Source organism: Sciurus vulgaris, assembly GCF_902686455.1.
Source record: "Sciurus vulgaris genome assembly, chromosome: 6".
NCBI classification, from domain to species: Eukaryota; Metazoa; Chordata; class Mammalia; order Rodentia; family Sciuridae; genus Sciurus; species Sciurus vulgaris.
The window spans coordinates 32,038,381-32,064,118 of record NC_136466.1 but is presented as its reverse complement, the minus strand read 5'-3'; the positions used below and the strand labels follow the sequence as shown (position 1 = coordinate 32,064,118).

Here is a 25,738-nt window from a genome sequence, read left to right as displayed (position 1 = left end):
CCTAACTTAATGATAAGATAGTCGTTTCAAGAGCATACCTTTTCTTATACTTTCTGTCTCTTAATGCATAACACAGAGCATGGAATGTCAAATAAAATAGAATTGTAGTCCAAAGAACATAGAGCTTAAAAGATATAATCTAAGGTTGGAAGGGTAAAGGTTATTGGAAGCCATGTGTGTGTTAAACTTAGTGGTAAATAGGAATGCCACAGGTTTATGCATTTCACATAGAAAAATTTAGGCATCTACTTTATCATTGGTAAAAGATATAGAATAGATAATTGATAGAAAATGCAATCAAACTTCATTATGGCTTGCTACAAGATTAGCCTGATGTATTTCCATACCTGTTTTCTCTGGGTTGGTGTTTTGGGGATTATCTTAGGAAATTTGAACCACTTTTCTTAAAAACACTCACAAATCAAAAATAAAATCCTAAGCCTTTCAGAAGAAATTTTCAGAGAGCCTCCTGGCTTCAGGTTGGGGTTGATACTTGCCCCCTTCAATGTTGGTAGACATGCAGAAGAGGATGGCTGGGGTTTGGTGTTCCTTGGTTGATTTCCGTTTGTCGATTGCTAACATGCTACATACAAAATGCAATACACTTCAAGTGATTTGCTAGAGCAGACACGTTTTCAGTTAGGAAGGTTGGGAATGCTGATCCCTCAGGGTCACAAATCTGACTGCTCTCCGAAGATGCTAGTGGCATCTACCAAACCATCTTTGTAGTTTCTGGTCCTGTAGTTTACCAAGAAAAGTTGTTTTTGTGACTGATCATAAGTACTGGTCTGGCCATGTTACTGTGTTCTGGAAGAGAGGGCAACAGAGAGAAATTGTGAACAGTTTTCCCCAAATCCTGAGGGCTGAATTCTCACTTCTCTCAACAGTGCTGGCTCATGGAATAAAAGAGTTGACTTAAACCCATTGCCAGTGTAATGTCTGTGCTTTTCTCTGGCCACTGATTCTGTTCAATAAAGACAGCTTATATGCTGGTGTGTGTTCTCTAAAATTATTCATATAAATACCTATTTGTCTCCAACAAATGCATTCTTGTGTTACACTTTTTCGATTTTTTCAAAAGGCAAGTTGGCATTTGGAATGTTATGTCATACTAATGCCTCTAAAATTGAAATAATAATTTTAAAAAAGCACAGATCACCTTATTTTAGAATCAGAAAATCCTGTGGTTTTCACAAGGAGAGGGGAGGTGATCTGGTAGGGTTTCTTCAACACCAGAAAAAGTGGAATCTGTCTATCTAGGCAACGCCTGCAAACTTATATTCTATATGTAAATTTACAAAAATCTAAGAAGACAAAGAGTTGCTTAGAAGGCAGGATGCTGGGATTTCAGTCTAGGTCTGGCCACCAGCTTGGTGACTTCCACAACCCTGTGGTCTCTTGTGTCTGGTGTCAGAAGCAGTCAGGCTAGCACCTGCTTCTCCTGGCCACTCAGGAGTGTTGTGGAGAACCACGGAGGAAGAAGGGAAGTACCTCTGCTAAACAAGATGTCTTAACTTGTACTTCATGAGTAGTTTGGAAGGAAAGGTAGTTCCAACTCTTCCTTTGAGGACAGTCCTGCATGAGTTTATAACTAATGCTTAGGACTCAGTCAGGATCCAATGAAACTTTTAAATCTAAATTTATCTCAAAAGGAGCTCCAGATTGAGAGACAGTGTGTGACCTTATGAATGGCACTTTCCCAGTTCTCTAATGGGAATGTTCTTGTATTTTCCTCATTCTGAAAGCCAGTAGGGCTATTTGACTTTGAGGAGTAATTAATTTGGTAACAAATCTACTTCCTCAAAGCTGTGGGTGCTCCTTGTGAACTGAGGGACATTCCGCATCCTTGCTGACTAAAATTCTATGAAATTTCTCCTGGATTTTTTCTTGATTACATTTTTTTTTTCTTGGTCCATACATAAAGCAGCAATGAAGAGTATGTGCCAAGTGGCCTTCACCCTGGGGCAGAGTGCAGGAGGGTGACAACTTGGCTCTTTCCCCTTGCTCTGCATCTTTGGCCTTGGGTAGAGCCATGCCAACTAGAGGAGGTCAGGTCTCAGCAGATTTCAGAGGAACAGAGAGAGTCAGGGCTCACAGCTGCCTATCTTGCTCTGTATAGATTTCCCCCATCACCTAAAAACAACTGTTTATCAAGATAAAATATTGCTAAGGGTTGAGAGGTGGCATAGGATGGGGGTAAAACACATAGACCATGGTTTACCTGCCTAGCTTGGAATCTCAATGCTGCCACTTATTTGCCACAAGACCTGGACAGGGTACTTAACCTTACTGTGACCCTGTCTCCTCTGTCTTTGGTTGGGGGGATATTCATTGCCCTCCTCATGGAGTAGAAAAAGAGGATTATGAGTTAGTACCTCTAAAGCATTTAAACAGTGCCTGACGCATTGTAATTGCTATGTAAGTGTTAACCAAATAGATAGTCTCTATTTGGTTATTAGACAGATCATCAAAATTGATTTAGACCTAATATTAATTCTTTTTATGAACCGATCTGTCATAAAACTCGAGTTGTAAATTTTTAGGCTGTTGCTGCCATAGATGGAGTGAATTGTCAATCACCATAAGTATAAAATGACATCTAAGGCACATCCACTGTGCAAATGAAATTGGAGCTGGTGGTGGCCAAACAGAGCTCAGTTTTACAAAGAAGCTCCCTAGGAGTATCTCAGGGATTAGCCCAGTTCCTAGTTTTCTCTGTCTTCAAATAAAAACTTAATAGGGACCCTCAGTGCAAACCAGATAACACCAATGACAACTCCAGGTAAAGCAGGGGCTGAGTTCAGGGTTTCTGAAATGCAATTCAGAAATCAGTTGATTAATACCCTGAAGGTACCTCTTAAATGAAGTGATATAGTACTTGCCAAAATGACAATTGAAATGAAAGGATTTTATTTGATGCTATCCATGAATAATAAAACATCAGACATAATTGGCCTTAGATTACTAGACCAATTGAAAATGAAATGCTAGACTTTGTAATTTGTTTATTTCATAACTCCAGGAATTGACATCTGTACATTAACTAGAATAAATTCTGATTATTTTGCTGTTTTTAGTTTGTTTGGGCTAGGAGGCATAAAAAAGTAGAAAAGGGAGACAATTTTAATATGTGTGCTTACCCCATGAGCAATGTTTGATAGTGGATAAGTAGGGAAAATTTCATTAAAAAGCAGGAAGCAATGTCTTTTTAGTTTTAGCTTGAGATATTATGGCTGGCTCTTAAAAAGTACAAAAATCCAGGCTCTGCAGTGTCTGGAATGTGTCTGTGTGTTCAGAAGAAGATAATTTATGAGGAGTAGGGAGTTGCCCTATTTATTTTTAGAAAAACCGGTTGCAATATGGGAAAGATATTTTTACTCTCTTTTAGTCCTGAGTATGGCTTCTTTCCCCAACAACCTCATCTCTTAGAATTCACCCACCGAGCCAGAGCACTGGAATTGGGAGTGTAGAGCTGGGTGGCAGTTAATGCTACAGGCTGCACCCAGGTAGCAGCTGAAGTTGCACAGGTCACTCCACTCTGCTGTCCTCAGGGTGCGGAGCAGGTGTTGAGGCTGTGACCTTCAGGTTATATTGACTGGCCCCCTGGACTGCTTCCCAAGCAGCTCAGCTTTGCAACAGATATCAAAGATGAATGACCAAAAAGGTAGATGTAGGAGTGGGAACCTCTGTACTCTTTGAAACCAGGAGACCTCTTTTCTTAAAAGATAGCCATCCTTTATAACCTTGCCTTTTCATAGGCCAGTGTTATATACGTATAAAATTTAATCTGACTTCCCTTCCCTGTGGGCATTTCTGTTTAAAACTAGGGACATAAAGCAAACACAAAGAGGCTACTCTATTTGGGTGTGGAAAGCGGCCAAAAGAAACCCAGATGTGATGGGAGTACATTTGTTTAGTGGCCCTGGCCACAGCACTAGCGATGGGGTGACAGTCCCTGTCCCTTGTCTAGAGTAGGTATCCTTCAAGCTCTAAGGTCCCTCAAATACCCAGTTGTTTCTGACTCAGACACCTGCTGTGGCCTAGTCCCCGGCCAGGTTGTACCAGGTGTTAGCCTCCAAGGAGTTCTGTCTTCCAGCTCACCAGCCAGGATCAGGGTACAGGATGGACCACATGCAATTAAGCACTAAATTGTGTGGTGAATGCAGAAATCAATAACCCCTAAAGTTGCCTGGAGTAAGAGCTGTAGGTACTATGTTGTGAGTTCTACGTGGCTCTGCCTTAGATATTGAAATTACAGTTGGAATATATTCGCAGTGGAAACCTCTTATTTACAAAGTCCAGCTAATTGGACTAATTGCATAGTACATGTCCTCATTACCCTAGCACAATGCTTAGCACATGATAGGAACTTAAACATTCTTGGTAACCAATCCTTGGTTTTTCATCCATGTAATTATTTGATTACCTTGAATTGCTCATCTCTTTTCTTGAAGGTCTTTAGACAAAAATGTTAGCAAGGGAGTATCAGGAAACACCTTAAAGGTTATTGAAATTCCATCATCATTCACTGCTTAGGTTCTACTACAAATATCATTGGTCTTCAAAGTAAAATATTTGATCTTATGATGCCATTTTGAACACCATCATCTGTAAACTGAGGTGTAATCTACAAACAAGTTGCCACAGATTAATGTAATTTCTCACGAGCATTTCTTGAGCGCTAATTGTGTGCAGTCCCAAATGCCTTCCAGGAAACTGAGGTATAGATATGCCTAATGCAGGTAGTCCAGCTGTCTCATTCTGGTTTCTTCTTACCCATGTAGTGGTGGATGGTATTTCCAAGTGGAACTCCGATATACCTACCAGCATTTACAGAGTTCTTACTATGTGTGTAACACCAGTATCGATTCTCACACCAATCCTACGAGGTACACAATATTGCCCCCACTTTAGAGGTGAGCAAACTAAGGCATAGAAGTCACGTTATCTTCTCTAAAGTAGGGTTGGTGCTGGGCTTTAAACTCGGGTTAATCTGAGTCTGAACATGTACTAACTCATTGTGACAAAACACATTTACATTCTGAAAAACTCAGCGCCAGACGTTTGTCATTTTCTTAACAGACTGAACAAAATGAAACCAGGAAGCTTTTGGCTGCATCTCACACTTCTTGGGGTCTCCCTGCCGACTGCGCTGGGATGGATGGACCCAGGGACCAGCAGAAACCTGAATGTGGCTGTGAGGGAGTCCCAGGTGGAGGTATGTTCAAATCACTGCCGACATGACATTGCCAGTTGATTGCTTTTCCATGTTATAGTATCTGATTTCCTTTCCACCTTTCATTGAGATCATTTAGACCACTGTGTGAATTAAAATTGCACTCCCTTTCTGGTGTGGGACAGAAGGCAGCAACATGGATTGATGCGGACATGAGGCTTGTATTTCCCACACTACAAATTCATTCCAAGCTTTAGTTAACATGGCTAGTCTTTCACAAAGACCCTCAAGAGAAAGACCTTTCTGTATATTTAAAACAACTCTGAAAATGCCGACTAATTGGTGGAACACACCCATGCGAACTAATGAAGTATTTGAATTATAAAATAGATTTTAAAAGAAATGGATGACTTTTCAGGTATATAGATAAAAAAAAAAAAAAAAAAAAACAGGCTGAGAAAGAATTGGCAAGTCAAGATCCTAAGGGAGACTGGTTTAATGAACAGATAAGAATGATTAATGGCATGTTAGGTATATAAATGCTTCTAAAGTGCTTGAAAAACTTGTTCTTAAATACCTCCCTGGAGGGTCTGGTTATACAGCTAATTGCTTAGTGAACTTGTCTGAAGTACTGGAGAGGATTCATAAACTGCAACCTCACTTTGCTCAGGGTAGTGGGTCCCATGAATTGGAGGTTCGTGGGGAAGCAGGTTTTCTGCAGAAAATGCTTTGTGTGTGCTAAACCTTAGGAAATGACTTACACCTTTTCATTAAAACCACCTAGGATCTTCTGTATGCAGTGACAGATACTAATTCTCAGGGGGCTTTTTTACTTCCATTTTCTTAATGCATGCCCATCTCCTTCTCTCTATAGTTATATCTTGTCCTGAGGAACGAGAAATAAAAAATACCTCGAAAAGTCAACATTGCCAGGGAGTGAATAACGATACACAGTGTAGAGTAGGATTAATGCGTTATTTGATCAAATGACATGACTTCTCTTTCATTATTACTTAATTGTCATGCAATCCCCATACGGCAAGCCTTAGTCTTTGGGGAGCTTCAGAAGTAATTTAGCACACACTTCCTGCTGATGTTGGTGTGGTGTTCTTTTGTGGCCTGCTGATGATTAAATAGAGTCACTATCTTTCCCATCTAAATCCATGAAGGACGCACCGTAATGCTCCTTTGAAAGAGTCTAGTGGCCTACGTGCAGGTGAGAACAGCGTTTCCCATGTGGAAAGGGCTTAATCATTAGACTTATATCCAGACAAAGGAAAAATGATTGCCAAAATCCTTAGCTATATGTGGAATCTTTTTTTTTTTTTTTTTTTAATTGTGGAGTAGTTAACAGCAAGGCAAACCTACAGAGAGGCCCAGGCATATTGTGGGGCCTCACTGGCTCACTGTCTTCAATCACATTTCAATTAAGGGTCAAGCCAATTAAGGTGGGATGTAGCTGGAGGTAAATGGAAGGTAAGTTAATACCACCTAGGGCCTTTTCATCTGAGCAGTTTAAACTTGAATCTTAACACTTTGTGTACCAACCAGAACCAGCTGCTGCTCTCCTCTCCGGCAGGAAGGAAGGCTTTTGTGTTAGGAGTGATTCTGTCCCCCAGCTGTTACCTCCCAAATGACTGCTTCAAGGGGAGTGATGTCTCTTCCAGATGCAGAAACGACTGCCCTATTGCTCATACTTTTTGGCTCTAGCTTTCATTTTTGTGGTGTTTTAACTTCTACTCATTGAGTCTGTTTCTATCCACGATGAATGAGGTGACGATAAAGTGAATGGTCATAGTACATAGGATGGTCTCTGTAAAGGTTCAGCTCCAGTGAGCAAGACATTTATTTTAGTGGACTTGGTTGCTGACCCTGGCCACGACCTATGCATGTCCCCTATGCCCTTACTCACTAGGGTCCTGATGTGCCATCCTGTCCCTTCTTTCCATATGTCTGAATCTTCCCATATACCAAGGTAAATTCTGATTCTAACCTTTTCTCTAGAACCTTCTTTGACTCCTCTTTGTCACCTTTGGAACCTTTTTCTGAACTCTTGGTCTTTCTTCTGTTCTTCCTTTGATATTTTTAGTTTAGCATCTGGATGAAACCTGTCATATTTATCTTTCTCTTCCTCCCTGCGTCAAATAATTTTATGAGGAAAATAGAGGCTTCCTGTGTTTCAAAGTCAATGAAGACTTAATGCAATGCTCAATCCTGGTCATGAAGTCACCCCAGAGCTTCCAAAATTCAGACTAGACCATTAGGCCTTTAAGTGGTGACCTGCTTCCTGCACCTGGTAGGTTTATTTCTGATGGGGATGTGAATGGTCTCCCTGCAGTCTGTGAGCTATTAACATACCTATAACTCACTGTCCAGATCCAATTACAGTTCTTAGGCAATTTCCTCAGACACCCTTATTTCCTGGAAGAATCACAACCAGAGTTTCCTGAGACTCAAGTAAAAAAATACAAACACTTTTTTAGCAATAAATATTGAAATGTTTCCATGAGTGTTTTCTTCCTCATAGGAGTACCTCGCAAAATATCCCTAAAGATGTTTAAAGTACTTAAAAAGCATTAATAAGATTTGATTTGTATTATACCAATTACTTGAACGTTCTAAGGGTAAATAAGGATTAAATGACCAATATGTGTGTGTTTGCATATTTTAAAAGCAGTTATAGCAAGTGTGAATTTTATTAAATTATTGTTTTATGTACAAAGACCACAGTTGAAGTTGCTTCAAGGAGTTTATCATTTTACAGATGAAGATAAAAAGAAATGTGGCTGGGTGGAGTGCTTCTTTAAATAAGAGCTGAGGAGAAGAACATGGCTTAAAATGCTAATGCAATTCTGGAATCAAAGGAAACAATTCTGAGAGATGCGACTTATTAAAATTCTAAAATATCATTATATTTTCCTCTTTTTCCCAACACTCTGGCTAAAATTAATATACTATAGCTAAGCATCCTAACCTGAAAATCTGAAATTTGACATGACTTGTTGGTTGAGGGCCAACACCACACTACAAATGGAAAATTCTTTACCTGATCTTGTAGTTCACATGCAGGTGCATTAAAAATACTGTAACAAAATTGCTTCAAACTATATAGATATGAAACAAATGAAATCCACCTTCAGACATGGATTCTGTCCCCCAAGATATTTTATGTGTGTGTGCATGCAAATATTAAAGAAAAATTCAGATCTTGAAACAGTCTTGGTATCAGGTCTTTTAGATAAGAATACTGAACCTGTAGTAAAGTCAATTATTAGAATTTCATATTTTGGGGGAACCAGGAAAATGTGAGAAGTGATGTGGTGATAGATGCAGACAGCTGTCCTTTTCTTGAGAAGTAGGCCTTTATGGCAGGCTCTTGGCCCTGAGTGTTCCAGCACCAGTGTCTGGCATTGAATGGTGACTCTTAAACAATTTTACACACCCTTCAAGCAATTCACTAAACTTTTCTAAATCATTCTTGCCATGGGGTATTGATACATGCTAAGCAACTATAAATGTAAAATGCTGATATTTGTTTGCTTTTTAAATTGTTCACCTCATATGTCTCAGGCTTATAGAGCAGAGCATTGGGATCAGATGCCAGGTGTTTTCAATATTTTATTAAAACTTTCTCAAAGGAAAGTTTATGAGGGACATATGTGGAAGATGGTATCAGCTAACTTCAGCATGGTTCACCTCCTTCCCAGACTGACGGTCAGCCTAAGAAAGCCTACCCTGGCTGACGGGCTGACCTCTTTTGCAGGTGCCAGTCCCAGACATAGAGTACAGAGGTACCACTCCTGTCCCTGCCAGGACAGCTTCAAGTTGTTGGCTCCCTAAAGCGCTCGGGTTTCCTCCTGCCTTGATGGGCATTCAGGAGTACATTAACCTTTTAAAAATATTTCTGTATTCTTACACATCTTATTGGCTTTAAGAAAATGCTACTCACCCTTTACAGCAAAGTCCTTCCTGGGATTTCTGGGGCAAAGCCACTGGTGGTCTGTGAGTTTTGAGATCCACCCTTAGTATCTCGAATCACCCTTGTCCTTGCCCTGTCTATGCACATGAAGAAGAAACCTCTCTCCTGCTCATAAACAGATGGGTTCATGCTGGGTGCTTAGCATATTCTTACGTCTCACCTGCAGCTCTGACCTACAAGCATCTCTTGTGTGTTTCTATGGTGATGCCTGTCCTAAGCATCACCGTCTGGACTGGAGCACCGTCTGGACTCACTTTCAAAGCGTCTGTGAGAGGTCCCTCATCACGAGGTAGAATGGCTCTAGGGTTGCCAGATGCACCTTATTCTTGAGGATCTGCACTCTGACTGCAGGTGTGGTGCCCTGGCAGGGTCCTATTCTTGGTCCTAGCACTTGGCCATGGCTCTCTGCTGAATATTCTGTGTCAGAGTGTGTTAGACTGGGTATGTTAACTTCCTGTCAGTGTGACAAAAATCCCTGTGAGAAATTAAAGGAGGAAACATTTATTTTGGCCCATGGTTTCAGAGGCTTCAGTCCATAGTCACTTGGCCCCCCCTGGCCTGTGGTCTTGTGGTGAGGCAGAACATCATGGCATGGGCTGTGGTGGGTCAAAGCGTTTCACCTCAAGGTGGCCAGGAAGTAGAGAAAGATAGGGAGTATCTGGGGTCCTAATATCTCCTTGGGGGCATGCCCCAATGATGTGCTTTCTCCAATGAGGCCCCACTCCTGAAGTTCTCACTGCCTCCAAATAGTGCCATCAGCTGGGGACCAAGCCTTTAATCCATAGCTTTTGGGACATTTAACATCCAAACCATGAAACAAGATGGGGATTTTAGTTTCTCAGGTAAAGTGGGGAGGGTTACCACCTCCCACCTGCAGACCAATGAGTACATCCATCATTTTTAAGGTGAAAATGGCAGCAGATCCTTCCAAGTGTGTCCCACTTGCAGAGTTAGTATGTGCCGTGCCGTGCCCCACTGCATCCTGAGTCTGCCCCAGAGCCTAACAAACTTCAGCTTGCTTGCCAGCTGCTGGGTTCTTGTTGCAGTGCGGATTCTGATGCAGTAGGTCTGCACAGGTCCTGAGAGTTTTATTTCTCATAAGCTCCAGGTGATGCCCATACTTCCCATTCCAGAAATGCTGGGCAGAAAATACCCTAGAGAAGTCCCAGCCTCCTTCCCCCCACATGCGCACACAGGAAGGAGAACCCTGGTTGGATTGATCTTCTAAGCTTTTGTGAATGTGATGATGCTTAGTATGACCAATAAAGTGAGAGAAATGGGCAGGCTGTACTCATGCTGCTAAACAGCTTGACTAGACTGGGAGAAGAGGGTAGGAGAAGGGAGAGGTAAACTTAAGCATGCTGGGTTCCAGAGTTATTTTTCCCTATTTTCAAGCAGGTGCACAGGTCACTTCGGATCTTTGAACCTAGAGCTTCCTTTTTGGCTGCTCTGTAGTGATTTTAAATCTCAAAGGAGGTGATTCTAAATGCTGAGGGTTGTCACAGCTCCTGCTGCAGGGCATCCGCCATAGAGCCCAGACTGGTGCCTTCCCACCTTTTCGTGCCCAGTCCCAGCCAGGCCCTCTGAAGAACACCTCAACTAGTGGTCTCGTTTTTGGTCTTGTTTTTATTTTATTCTTGGGTAGGGAAGTTACTGTCTTATAATTTTTATATTGGATATTTCTCCTCTATCTCTGTTCCCAGTAAGCCCTTCCAAACTCTGTACCAGTTAGCAGACTGTGTGTCTTTTAGTATTTTGAGATCATAGTTGACAGAGTTTTAATTGGCCTGAAAAATTCTGTAACCCAGGAAAATAAGCATTTATGAGTTCACAGAAAACCATTATTTTTCTTCCTCTTAATTTAGCATTTAACTCATCTAACTATTTATGCTGCTCCTGCTAAATAATCCATCTCCTCTAGGAAGCTTCCCAGACTCGTAATCAGGACATCAGGACCTGCCTTGGTTGATGGGCTACAATCTCCATTTGTCGGGGACTTGGGAGCATCAGATCTGCCAAGCCCCAATCATCTGCTTGATTTATCCTCCATGACTTGTGGGTTATGGCTCTGCTTCCCATTTAGAGAGAAGTGAATGTCACATTGTATCAGACAGACTCTAACAGGCCCCCACCAGTGGGCCTCTACTTTTCATGCTGCCAGGCTAGAGCCGTTCTCCTTCTGCCTCTACTGCTGTGGTCTCTGCTATGAGGCTCCTGGGCCTTGTCTTGTCACCAGCCATGTAGGCAGTGGAAGGACATGGGATGATGTGGACCCGGTGTGCTCTGAGCGGGGTGACATCTGAGGAGATTGCTGTGGGAGCTGGCACGATGGTGTTGGATGGAGGAAGCCAAGGGGCTGATAATTCATCTGCCTGTTGGGCCTCAGCTCTTGGGAAGGTGGCCATGTGCCTTTTAGCCTGAGGCATTCCCTATGACCTGGAGCACCTTCAAACCCAGATCTTTCCTCCTTATACAAAGCAGCCTTGTTTTGCTTCTTGAACGAGGAGGAAAACTAGCAGTGATGCTGGTGGCTGGAGTGAGGCCAGGCATGTGGTGGCCTGTGGGGCTCAGGTCTTCCCTCAATCTAAGGATTTGTTGCAGCCTGACTCTGCCCGGGGAAGAAGGGGATTAACCAGTGTGGATGGCAGGCTGGTGCGGACCCAAGACTTTGTTGGGGACCACGTGAAAGAGTTCTCTTCCATTGTGTCAAGGGGAGTTCTGGGCCATGGCTGTGTTTGTGCCACAACCTGAGATGGAGCCCCCTTACCTTAGTTTTTCCTGTTCTGCATTCCAAGAAGGCCTTGCATTCAAAACAAAATCCTTCTGAAGTCTTAGCCAGAGATGAAAGCTACTACTGTTGCTTTTGTTAAAGTATTTGAAAGCTTGAGTTTTTATATTATTTGGAGTCTGGTTGGGAGAGAGAGAGAGAATTGTGTGGTGTGTGTGTGTTCTTTTTAAGAGTTGTGAAGGGAATTTATCTGATGAACCTGCCAAATGGCTCAGGGACCCACCTCTGCTGGTCTACTTACCACCTATGTGGGAAACATCTAGCCTCTGAGGGGACAGGCACCATGATGACCAGTCAGGCTTCAGCCCTGGTGAGGGCCTGGGCCTCCGGAGCTTGACCTGCTCCTCTGATGCACATCTCTTCCCACTCTGCTCAGAGTTCCTCTGTGCTTGTGGTGGCTTGCATGGCTGCTGGTGGGCTATGGTGCCTGCCTCAGGAAGCTCTGCAGCTCTTGCTGACCCTCACCCTGGATGTTCTATGTTCCCACTTTCTCCTCCAGGGTACTTGTTATTGTTTTCAATAAGACCCTAGCTGGACTTTTCCTGCTGGGGCTGAATCCCCTACTTTTCAAGCTGCCTGCCCAACCAAGGTGTCCCAGTGCTGCCTTTGCCTCAGGGTACCCTCAAGTCACAGAGCCAGTGGCTCACAGCTGCTTTTTCCTTTGCCAGGTATGTGGCTGAGGGCTCACTTACCATCTCCATACCTCTGGTCAGCATGAGTAAAATGTAGGCAATAATAGTCCCATTTTCAGAGTTGTTACAATGACTAAGATGTGTGCATGTGGTGCCTAGTGCAGAGGGGTGCTCAGAACATGGTGGTCAGAGCTGCGGCTTTGTGTCTATCATCTCAGACCCCTCTAAGTTTCCTTCAAGATACAACTCATAATGTAAGTAAACCGTCTTTTATCATGTATTTTGGTATCATGTAGAGTTTAGATAAGGTTTCTTGAGTTTCTAAGACTCCTACAGAAGAAACCCCAAGGGAAGATCTCTTAACTTCCCTTGGCTTCCACTTCCAGTAGAGTCTCCATCAAAGTCTCACCTTCCCACATCCTTACTGAAGCATTAGAGGCTGAAAAAGTCCTATGGGCTGTGTGGAGGGATAGGGTGGGACCTGACTCAATTGCTTTTCCTTTAGTGGGGGGTAGGTTTCACCTGGCTTTGGCTGTTCCTTCCAGGAAGAGGCCAGCATCGTTACTGTAAGCACACCAGACCATCACCAAGAAACATGAACCCAAAGAGTAAATCATGACATCCAACAAATTAGGATGCTCTGTCATGCTTAGAATATTCAGGGTCGATGGAAATAGCTTGTGACCCCTAACAAAGGGGAAGGGAGGACTTAAGGGTGGAAGGAACACTCTCTTCTGAAATGTCATTTAGTAGGCATAAGACTCCTGATAGCTTTTCTTCATGTTTGTCTTAGGATTACATCTAAGCTTGTTCAAGGCCTGCTGTCACTTAAAACCTACTTTTTTACTTAAAGAAAACAGAACCTTTCTCCTATTTCCTTTCTAGGCTTGCATTTAAAACACTCTTGAAAACTTTCTCCACAGAAGAGACCTCAAATTCTGTGGTTCTGCTGAGGCAACCTTTGGTGCATCCATTCTAGGCAGATAGATTTTCATGTGGGATGCTGGAAGATGTCACAAAACAGAGACCACCAGGTGGATGCTGCAGTTGGAGTGCTGCTAAATTATGCCCCTCCATGCCTCCTCTTTCTCCTCCGCTCTCTTCTGTTTGGTTGTCAAATATGCTGCCCTTCTCACATTAGCTATGAAGAATGGCTCCTCTGCTTTGTGCTTGCATGTTCATGCCTGGCAGTTTAGGTTTATGTCTTTGTGTCCCAAAGTAGAACTTCTGATTTGACCTCTTATAACCTGCCTAGATGGGTCTCTGAGCAGGTCAGCTGGAGACACTTTGTGTCTTAAATCTTAGTGATCAAGAACTCTCCATTGAGTACTCAGCTGTGTGCTCAGCCCTGTTCTAAGCTTAGCCACATGGTTAAGAAGTGATTGGATCTTTGCTTGGTTCCATTCTGGGAGTTTCAGGACCAGTGGGGTATGAGAGCTGGATGGGGGAGCAATCGGTTGTTGCAGAACGGATTCTGCGTTAGCAGGAGGGATTAAACAACTATGTTAATGATCTTTTCTAACACAGAAAAGATACAATGACTAAATTAAGTGTTCAACTTTAGCCTAAAGAAAATTAGGTCTATTTATTGAGTAATAAAGGAAGAAAGCCCCTGCCTCCCCCACTGCTGCTTCCAGGGCAGGGTGCTTGTTATCCAAGTTTAGATATCCCCCTTCTCAGGACGCAGCGGTCCAAGAGCAGATCTAGTGTCACATATTTCTCCTGGCCCAGGACTTAGCTGGTCCGAAGACCTCAGAGGGTGGGTTGGGGACTGGATGAAGCTGGGATCTCTGAGTGTCACCTGGGACACTGCCAAATGCAGGAGCTCTGTGGGTATTCCAGTCACCTTCCTTGACCCCAAGACTTGTCCACCAGGGCCTAAACTCCTCTGGGTCCACCCTTCTAAGGTGGCTCCATCTGATAGAACTGTGTCCTTTAGTAACTCCTAAGTCCCACTCAGGGAATTTGGACAGGTGATGGGATGGCCATTCATGACTGCTGTTTGCTCTTGCTTAGGGTGCAACATGTCCTGTTACACCTTAGTGACCCAAACTCATACCGGAGGTCATATCCCTTGCTGTAGGAATCACATCTTAAGCCAGGTGTCCATCCTGATCCAATGATGTAGTCAACTGTGCAGTAATTCTTGGGAACAAAAATCCTTCTAAGGCCAGGCTTACGAGCACAGAATTATCTGTGAGTTATTATACATTCTAGATGAAAATGAATATAGATTTAAATCTAAACTCTTTCAAATGACTGTTCTTGTATTTTGAGTCAAGATGGTCATGAGCTATATTCTACAGGAAGTTCCTGTCCGTGGGCTGATAGCTCATGAGAGAGAAGAAGCCATTGCAATTTTTAAGAAATCACCTATACACTTGCTAAGTGTATTCATTTAGCCATGTGGGCCATGCTGTGGGTGAGCAAGAATGGAGAGCAGATGTGCTGGGAGTGGGTGGATTGCTAAGGACTCTCTTAGCGATGGAGGGCCTTGGAGAGGGTAGCTGGGATCTGGCTGGGCCGAGTGTTTATTTAAGGAGGAGGACTCCTTCTAGTTACAGATGTGGGATGAACTAGGACCATGCCAACCAGAGAGAACAGATTGACCTGGCCAGGGTGGCTATCTGGGCCTGTTGTCTAGTGACCCAGTAGAGACCCTTTGGTGGCCACGAGCAGAATCACTTGCTAAGGTGCTGGTGTACAAAAAAGCCTTATCATTAGGCCATGGATGTTCATCCAGAAAATAGCACAGGATGCTGGGAACATAGAGCAGTTGGCAGCCTTCCCTCATCTCTCTTCTTTTGAGCAGCACCATCTCTCACCTCCATTTCTCTCTCCTTTGCCTGTCTTCCTTGCAGACTGGCCTTTCCATAGAGCTGTGAGGCCCATCTTGCTGCCCCAATGTGTCATGTAGTTGGTGGCCTTGGCTCTGCCACCACACAAACTTACAGCTCTGGGTCCTGGACTGTCTCTCTAGGGATCTGATCTGTGTGTTCAAGAGTGAGAACTATCAGTTCTGGTCCAGTTGCCTGTGGTTGGGGGTAAGTACTAATATGTCAGGTGGCACTCAGGGACTTGTAGGAGAGAGTGTGGGTACAGGCTGGGGCAGGGGTGGGAGAGACTACTGTGGGTGGTAGACAGTGGTGAGACAGAAAAGTAGCCTCAAGTTTCTGAAAAAGCACTGGGGGAGATGTGCACTGAACCATTAGGACAGGTACTTTATGGAGTGGAGCTTTCAGCCCTTCCAGGCTGGAACTTAAGTGGGTATATGGTCTGGCAGGAAGGAAATGAGCTTTTCATCTTGTCTCTCTGCTTTGCCTGGGTACCTTCCTCTACCTGTCTCATTAGTATCCTCACCACACTCTCACCACACCAGACTGCTCCACCTGCAGCTGGAGGTTTAGATGGCTGATATGTTTGTCCCTAGGACACCTAAGCAGGTAGGTTAGGCCTGGCCTCTGCAGGCTGACTTGAATCTTGCCAGTCACCATTGATCCTCCCCTGCACTTATCCTGATGCCTATGATCCTGGCTCCAGGGTCTGTGCTAGGTTTTGCATGTGTCCCCCAAGAAGCATGCACTGAAAACTTCAACCCCAATACAACAGTGTTGAGAGGTGGGGCCTAATGGGAGGTGGTTAAGTTATGAATGGATCAATGCCAGTTATAAAAGGCTTGAATCTGTGAGTTCACTCTCCTGCTTTCTCATGCCCTATCTTTACCTTTCCACCATGAGATGATGCAGTAAGAAGGTGTTTTCCAGATGTTGGTCTCTCCATCTTGGACTTCCCAGCCTTCAGAACTGTGAGCCAATATATTTGTGTTCATTATAAATTTCCCAGACTTCGGTGTTCTGTTATGGGAGTACAAAAGGAAATAAAACAGCTTATATCCCTGTACTACCCATCCAATTGACTAAAAGGGAGCAGGCTTTGGGGATCAGATGTGATTGTTGTCATCCAGAGCCACATATCCTGGGGCTATAGGGAGCTCCTAGGGCAACTGATTTGGGGTTACATTCTTCTTGGGAAGAAAGAAATGCTACATAGGTGGGGAGTTGTAAGTTGACCGCATTGCCCCTTCTTAGAGTCTGCCACCCTGTGGAATCCAGCAACAGTATTGCAGTGGAGCTATTGTGGGGTGATTAGCCCCATCACCAGGAAAGACAAGATGGGATAGATGCTCCCTCATCTCTGAGGCTCAACCCTACTCCTAGCAAGGTGGCAAATCTTGTTCCACCGGAACTTGATTTTTGTTATGGCATCTGTATAATCAAGGGTCAGACAGCATAGAGAACCAGGGCTGCCTCTAGATTGGGGATGACAGGAGAGTAGCCTCTGGAGGTCCAGGCTGGGGTGCTTAATGGCTTTCCTTATCCTTTGCTTCAGGCATAAAGAGGAGATTCCCCATAGCTATCAATAAGAGCATTAACAAACAGCCACTATTTTATCAGAGTTTTTTTGTGGATTACTTTGTTGACTTCTCAGAAAGACTCTATGAGGCACTTTAGCTTGCTTACTTTACAGATGGGGAAACTGAGACTTCAGGATGGTGTGAACTGGAGGGGGGTCTCCCCTGTACCAAGTGGTGGAGCAGAGATTGCACCTGGTTTCTCATCCCAGGCTTGTGCTCCTAACCTCAATACAGTACTTTTACCCCCAGTCCTTATTTTGGGGGGCCGGGAAAAGGACATTAATGCCACTGATCTTTGAAAGGGCAAAGCAGACAACATGATCAGAGAAGGCATCCCACCAGCTGGAGAGCAGCAAAACGTTAGGTAGTTTCTGGGAGCCAGAATGTGTGTAGCCTCTTGACCTTCCCAGTAGGAGGGGTGAGCTTTGCCCCTACTCACTCTCCTCCCCTGCACAGTGCTGGGAAGCTACTGAAACCCCAAGAATTAACACCCCTTTGGTTATTTCCTTGCACTTCTTCAAAGGTGCCAGTGGGGACTTTGTTGCCTTCATGCAGGGCAGGGCCTGGCCTGGCCATCGCTGTATCTGTGCACAGGAAAGGTGTGTTTTGGCTCTGGGTGTACTCCTGAGTGTGATGGTGTGTGGTGGCCCTGGGAAGTTCCAAAGGGTTGACAATAGCAGTCTCCCTTTCAGAAGTGAGGCCTTGGGCCTTGACCATAAGGAAGAAAAATGCCCAGCATCAGCAACCAAGTTGCTGACTGTCAGATAAAGTCTTTGGGAGGGCCAGGCCCTGCAGTGAGAAAGTGCTGGTGTTTGCTGACTTTTCCACAGGCTACTGGAGAGAGCAAGGGGTGGCACTAAGCCAAAGGCCAGCCTCATGTGGAGTTGCTGGCATGCAGCCAAGGACTCTTCCCCAGAGGTAAGAGTGGGACATGCCCCAGGCACAATGGGCACCAAGCTTGGCTAGGCTGTGGTAGTGGGATAGTGGGTAATGGGGCTCCTTCAGGGCTTACCCACCTCTCTGGGTGTGTGGATGGGGCTGAGGAGATCAGGGGGACCAGGAAGTTGTACCACTGCCCTATGGATGAGCACAGTGAGTGCTCAGAGCCCCTCAGGAGTGAGGAACTGGGGATAGCTCTATGGACAGGCAGCCTGAGATATGTGAACCCTGGCATTTAAGTAGATTGGAGCAAACAAGCCAATGAGCAGCATAGAAAGATAAGAGAAAGTGACGGGTGACAGCTTGGATTGGGTTAAAAGAGTTGTAGATAAGCAGCCTGGATCAGTGTTAATATGGTTCACAGGTCAACCCTGGACAAACAATGAAGCCTTTCTCTCTACCTTGTCTTTCCCAGTCATTGCCCACTGGCACTGGCAGAAGGAGCAGGTCCTTTCCTGCCCCAGAAGCCTAGAAACATTAAGGAGTACCTCTTTCAGTCTGGCAGCTCTGCCCAGTGCCCAGGACACAGTGCTTGGATGTGCCCAGCATTAGCTAAGGTACTGTCTGTTTGAGAACCACTGGGTTAGCTGTGGAGGAAATGCAGACAGAAGGCCCACCTTCCTTGAGGAGAGAGTTGGTTGGGGTATTGTTCCATGTGCTCTTGCCCTAAGCACACAGCCCCTCCTGGGAGCTGTGGGAGGCCAAGGCTGGAGGTGTTTCTCCAACCCGCAGCAACACTGTATGCTCTCTGACGTCCCTTCATTCTGTGCTCTGCACAATCTTATAGGCACTGCCCTGAATCTCATCCTCAGTTGAGGAAACAAAAGCTTTCAGAGTTCCCACCTAAGGCCCAGGGAGAGGATAGGGAAGAAAGCTGTTGTTTTTCCTTGGATTCTCAGATGGGCCAGGTACCATGTAAATACCAACCCAGCTCTGCTGACCATGGTGCCTTTCTTCCTTATGACTCTGTTATAAAAGAAAATTGAAAAGAGCCTTATTGTGCCTTCGAGGCTTTTTAATTAAATATAACTCATTTAATTTAAACTACTTTAAGTTTCATTTTTAATATAAGTGTTATAGTAGCACAGTGAAAGTGCCTTCTAATCAATGCATGGGGGGTATCTCCTCATACACAAGCAGATGCCCATGGGCACCCACACCAATTATTTATTCAGACAACAATCAAAAATCACCAAGTCCTAAGGATAAGTCATGCTGGGTGAAGGGAAGTCATGCCTGGGAGTGGGAAGGAGTCAGAGCTAACTCCAGGGGCTGTGGAGGCTGAAGAAGGGGACTGTCAGGAGGGCTCAGGGCAGCACCCGACATGAAGCTGGAGAAGGAGGCCTGCTTGGTGGCAGGAGGGACTAAACCATCCTAATAGATGAATGGCTTGCTCCCACCTGAGCAGGACCAGTTCCATCTCTACCCCTCGCAGCTGTGGTACCAGAAGTAAGAACCAGCAGTGGCCTTAGAAATGGCAATGAGTACCCCCATGACAGCATCCACTCACCATATGCTTACCCATGTGGGTGCTGCCCAGCTGGGCCTGCAAGTGGGCCTCCCCAGCTTGTTCACTCACCTTCCCTGCCCTGCACTCCCTGACTCCAGAATGTTTTGTATGTTTATATCATATCTCCTCTCTTGACGCCCTCACTCCATGTGCAACAGCAAGAATGGGAAGTAGACTCCAACTGGAGGACTATGCCAGAGGGCAGCCTTTCTTCCTTTTGTGTCTTTTAATTTTCTAGGCACAGGATATTCTCAACCTGAACTTGGGCTCACATCTGGTAGAAAGAAAACCAAGTGGCAGATTAGAATATTAAGTTAAACAGGTTGAAGTTGTCATGTCATCCGTTGGATGGTACTTGGAGGGGATCACAAATAATTAAAACATAAACACCTATCCTTTCCTCCCCAGGGATATCTGACCTTGCTCGCTCTTCTTCCCCCTGCCCTCAGACACTTACAAAGTGGCCTTGATTTTCTTAGGGAGTGTAGACAGTTGTAACAAAGCCAGCATAGGGGAGATGCTTGCTAGTTTGTCAGGACACCTAGTGGACATGAAACTGCTTGGAGTGGAGAATGTATCACAGAGTGTCCCTGGGCTTCTGTGGAAACTTACCTATAAAAGGAAGAGTATAGACAATCAGGCTTCAGGGACAGTCAGTCCCATGAGCCTCATGAAAAACTTGACTTGCACCAGTATTCTTACCAGGAGGTCTTTAAATGATCTGGTCTCATCCCAGCCATAAGATGTGCTTAGAGCTCCTAGGAGGAGATGGTGTAGGCGTAGGTGTGGACTGTGGTGGGGTGGGGTGGAGATGTGCTTGGGTCTTCAGTCCAGCTCTGTGTGGCTGAGTGACTCTGCACAGAATGGCTTATGTTCTGTCAAGCCTTGCTAGTGCTGGTGGAAATGACGTGTGAAAGAAGTGGTCCCTGCTAGATCCCCCAGCTGCTATTAATGATAGTCCCGGATGTGGTTATTACCTCTTCTGAGGAAGAGTATGGGTTACTTTCCAAATCAAAAAGTTTATTAGTTTTTAATTTGTTGGGTTGTCAGAGAGATACAAATGTGAAGTTTCCTCTTTCCTTCATGGTCCTTCAGTCTCGCTGTGTGTGTGTGATGATGTTCAACAAGGCGAATGATCAACTGGTTATCGACATTTACTCCATAAACGCAACTTGGTGTCCACTTGTATTGTCACTTTCGTAGATTTATTGCACAAGTCTGCCTTAAATTCAGAGCTAACTTTTCTTCTTTAATTGTAAATAAAAAACATAATATAAAGCTTTAAATGATATCAATAATTTAAACTCATTCAATCTTCATTTTTTTAAAATTATTTACTTTTGAAAGTGAGAAAATTAACACCCCAATCATCTTATCCAGGAAGGCTGGAAAGTATCCCCGAGCCTTTCTTTTTTTAAATCTGTCTGATATCTGGAAATCACTGTTGATTCCATTTCTGTTTAGTGTCATGTCTTTCTCCTTCACTGATCACTGTCTGCTCCTCATTAGAAAACCCTATACAGAGCCTATGTGGACCTTGCCCGTGTTTCTGAGATAGATCCCGGTTACTGAGCCATCTATCTGCCCATTTCACAGAAGTACAAACTGAAGCGGGAGGTATCTGGGCAGCTCCCTCATGGTGCCACTGAGGGAGCAGCTACTAATAAAATAAATTATTCAGACCTAATGGAGGTTTTGAAGGTTCATTTCAGTCTCCTCCATAGACATAATAAAACTTAAGTTTTCCTGTGAGCCCACAGGGATGCTATTGATGGGTCTATCTTGGTGACTTTTTTAAAAAAAATAGTCAAGTGGAAGAATGTCTTAATAGTAAAAGAGATTACTTTGATATTTTTTAAAAGTCATCCATACATGATATTTTTTGTCTCACTAAACTTCCTTTCAAATTCTCTACCTTACTTTAGACATCCCAGTCCTGCATGAGCTCTGGATTCCTTACACTGGCCCATTCATGGTTAGATAGGAAATAGAAGGCACACAAAACTGTGCACCATACCTTCTGAATTTCAGCATCAGTGTTAGAGAATCACACTTTGTCTGACTGTGTGGCCCTGTTCAACCCTCCCTGCTTCAGTTCTTAGTCTCCTGTGGCACTGCAAAAGGCCAGGGAGGGGTCACTTGATCAGGCAGTATATGACAGGGCCGATTGACAGATGCAGGGCCATGGTGTGTGGAATTTCCTCAGCTATCTAAGTATATGATGGTTCATATTGTCAACTTCACCCCTCCTACCTTGACCTGCCTTTAAGGCAGTTAACCAGTGGACCTGGAGTACACATACCTGTCCCTAACCCCAGAGAGTTCCCAGGGACTCTGAGGCTATTCTCCGTGAGGCAGGAGGTAAGCTCTGACACCTCAACCTGGTAGCATTTCTCAGCAGCCTGCCCCTCCTGAACACTTGCTGAAGGCTCCACACGACTAGAATGAGCCAGGTTTGTTCAGCTTCTCCCCCGGAAAATTCTCTTCCTTGCTTGGTTCTCTCCAGCAAGCCCTGAGTTTAGGGGTAATCCCCCACCTTCTCCATCACTTGGCTTTGAAGACTTGGACATGATGTACTGGGAAACCTATCAACTCAGTGGTTTTACTTCTGCCTTTAATTCAGCCATATAAATGAGATAACGTGTACAAAATGCTGGGTGTGTGCTGGGTGAGTGGGAGCTGGTAATGGAATACATGCCACAGAAGGCATCACTTTATTTAGCTATATTCTGTCAGTCCAAGTGAAGAGTTTAATTGCAGAATGGTGCCTTCCTAGCAAAAATGAGAGTCGCCAGAGTTAAGTTTTTAAAATTCAAATGAATAAATGGAAAAATTGTACAGAGGCTTGTTAAAGAGGCATTAGTTTTTTAAGAGCATCTCAGAGATGAACAACTTAGAAGTTGGATGTCAGAATTTCAGTAGCAATGGAGTTGTTAGCAAGGCTTCCTCTCCTTTGTACTTAATGGTTTCTCAACTGAACATGTGAACTTCCCTTTGTAGCTTGGGAAGTGGAGACCCGAGGAGCCCTGAAGCTGGGAGCTCCCTCCACCCCTCTGCTGCCAGATAGAGGAACTTACCATCAGGGCCCATCATCAGGACACTCAACATGGAGACCTCCACAGTCCTGGCCAGTTCATGGCAGGCTTGCTTTGCTCAGTCTGCGTAGACCTGGTCATATTGAGTTCCAAGGAGCTTCCCGTTTCATGTCTTTTTCTGTGTGGATATTTTGAATCCCCACTTTCCTAACCCACATAACCAACGTTCTACTGGATAATACCTTAAGTGACATGAGACCTCCCCGCGACACAGACCCACTGGGGATGGCTGGCAGCATGGATGAGGAGTTGTGATGAGAGTCTAGGGAAGGCTGCACCACCCCGTTCCCTGTGCCTCATCCTCTGTGCCCACTGGACACTGGAAGGCTCTAGGGATGGCAGTTGAGGATCTGCATTCGAACTCTTACAGTAGCTCTTGAACTGCTTTTTGGTAACTGAGAATCTGTAATAGACTTTTGGATTATGAAAAATATTACTCAGCACTCACATTATATTGATTCAAAAATAAAGATTATGCTGTTCAACTGCACAGTAAAATAGAGCTTTATGGAATGGTAATTTTTTACTTAAGTTCTTCTACATTATAGTGGGAGATAATGGATTCAGGAAGGGTACAATGAGGAATAAAGCTGTTGTATTGTATTGGTTAAATGACATTTAAAATGATTTGGCTGTCAAATTCATGGAAAGGTTATGAACAGTGAATGAAAAATCTAAAATTAATTCCCTACTTCAAGAAAGTATGATTTATACCATAATAAAATTAGATTTTTAGTTAAAGAAATTTAGTCATTAAGTAATGCCCGTACGCTAACTCTCATTTATAACCATCTGGTTTGAAGCTTCTGCAGAAAATAATTTCTTCCTTAGGCAATGCATCCGGGGCCTTGGTGTCATTTATGTCAATGAATTTCGTTCTGTATATTTCTGCTTCAGCTTTTAGGGAGTTGCTTTTCCAAGTACTGGAAAGATGAATTCTTATTTAGACTTAATAATTGAGGGAGTCAGTGAACCTATTTACCTCCCCAAATGGTCTCTTATCTTTCTCCCTTAGTTATTTTCATTAGTGATGATCATGGTGATGATGGGTGATGTCTGAGAACTGTGTGTGCCAGACACCTGCTAGGCATGGCTCAGAATGATTTTTATTTCATTTAATCATCACAACTGCTCTATGAGGAATGAACTCTTCCTATATGAATTTTACAAATGCATAAACTGAGGCTTAGAAAAGTTAAATCATTTAACAAAGGTGAGTGCCATACAACTGGTGGGGACAAGCCTTGATACAGCCTGAATCCATCTGACTTCAGAGCCCAACTCTTAGTCTCTGTCCTATTTTTCATGAATGTTTGTGGATTAGTTACTTTGAGGCAGAAGAATGTGGGGCTAGGACTTCAGAAACTTGAGCACAGTCCTGGCCAGGCCACTTCATCTCATGTGATACACAATAGAATCGTTTTAGTTCATTTTCTGCTGCTACCACAGAATACCTGAGACTGGGTCATTTATAACTGCTTCCCACAGGTCTGGAAGCTGGGAAGTTCAAGAAGGGGCACCAGCATGTGGAAAGGTCCTTCTTTCTTTGTCAAGACAGAGTATCACAGAGAGAGGAATTACATGCTCAAGATCCGGAAAAAATCAAGCCAAACTTATCCTTGTGTCAAGGATATTATTATTCCCATGATAATTAACCCATTCCCATGGTAACACGCTTAATCCATGACCTAAACACCTCTCAAAGGTTCCACCTCTTCATACTTTCCCAGGAGTTGGAGAATATCACACTAAGTGAAATAAACCAAACCCAAAAAACCAGAGGCCAAATGTTTTCTCTGATATGCAGATGCTAATTCACAATAAGGAGTGGGAGGCTAAGAAGAATACTTGCTGTAGATTAGGTAGAGGGGAGTGAAAGGAGGGGAAGGGGTATGGGGGTAAGAAAGATACTGGAGTGAAACAGACATTATTACCTCATGTACATATATGACTTATGACCGATGTCATCCTACAATATGTGCAATCAGAAAAATGAGAAATGATATTCCATTTATGTATGATTTATAAAAATGCATAAATGCATTCTACTGTCATGTATAACTAATGAGAACAAATTTAAAAATTCAAAAAATAGATATTTTATATTTTATACACACAAAAAAACTTCAACATGAGTTTTGGAGGGGATATTCAAACCATGGCAAGAACTTTCTCAATCTGTAAATTAGGGACAGAGGGTTCTTTTTTCTATTCAACAAACTTCTGGTACATACTCTTGGGTACTTTGTCTCATTTTATTTTTAAATTTTTTATTGAAGCATATCAAATAAAAAGTGCACATATCTCAAGTGTAGAGTTCAATTAACTTTTACAAAATGAACACATACAGAACATTCCCAGCATCCCAGAAGCCACCCTGTGCCTCTCAGTCATTAAATCCCCAAAGGTTAACCACTAATCTATCGCCAGAGATTCTTTTTTTTTCCTGAAACTTATAAAACTAAAATCTTAAAATTGTGCTCTGCTGTATCTGCCTTCTTTCATTCTCCATCATTTCTGAGATTCTTTCAAGTCATGGCATTTTGCAGAATTCATTCTTTTGCATTGCTGTCAAGTTTTCGTTATATGGATCTGTCACCATTTCTCCATTCTATAGCTGGTGGGTATTTGAGTTGTTCACTATTCTTGACTGTTGACCTCAGGCTGTGATTAGCGTTCTCATGCGTGCATTTTGGTGCTCACATGACCATACTTCTGTCGGACATTTACCTAGAAGTTGAATTGTTGGATCAGGAAAACAAGTCACAATAGTTATTTTAACAAAATTTAATATCAGAAATTGGTTTAATAGATATTGAAGGATTAAAAAAGCTATAAGGGACACGCTGAGATAATCAAGCACAATACCTGCAGGAAGCAGCTCTTGTCTCCAGGGGAGGAGGCACACAGAACTGAGACTTGGACCAGCGAGTAAGGTCCTGCCGGTGCTGTTCCTCTGAGAATAGGAAAATTATAGTTGCTCTGTATCTTTGTAAACATTTGATATCATCAGGTTTTTATAATGCTATCTATGCTGTGGAGGTGGAGTCAAGTCCTATTGCAGTTCAAACTTGTGAAGTACCTGTTCAAATCTTTTGCTCGTTTTTCAGTTAGGTTATTTGTATTTCTCTTATTGATTCGTGGAAGTACTTTATATATTCTGAGTGAGTCCTTTCTCAGACAGATAGACTGCAAATATATTCCC

The 25,738-nt window shown here is 43.6% G+C and overlaps 1 protein-coding gene across 1 annotated transcript in view; it reads left to right on the top strand.

The window, feature by feature from the left end:
- The first annotated feature begins 5,086 nt into the window (after positions 1–5,086).
- The window catches only part of FSTL4 (follistatin like 4), a 399,917-nt gene continuing 379,265 nt past the window's right edge, over positions 5,087–25,738 (top strand). The window contains exon 1 of the mRNA XM_079144143.1: positions 5,087–5,218. Coding sequence (XP_079000269.1) covers positions 5,093–5,218 — 126 coding nt within the window. The 5' untranslated portion in view covers positions 5,087–5,092. The remainder of the gene's footprint in view (positions 5,219–25,738) is intronic.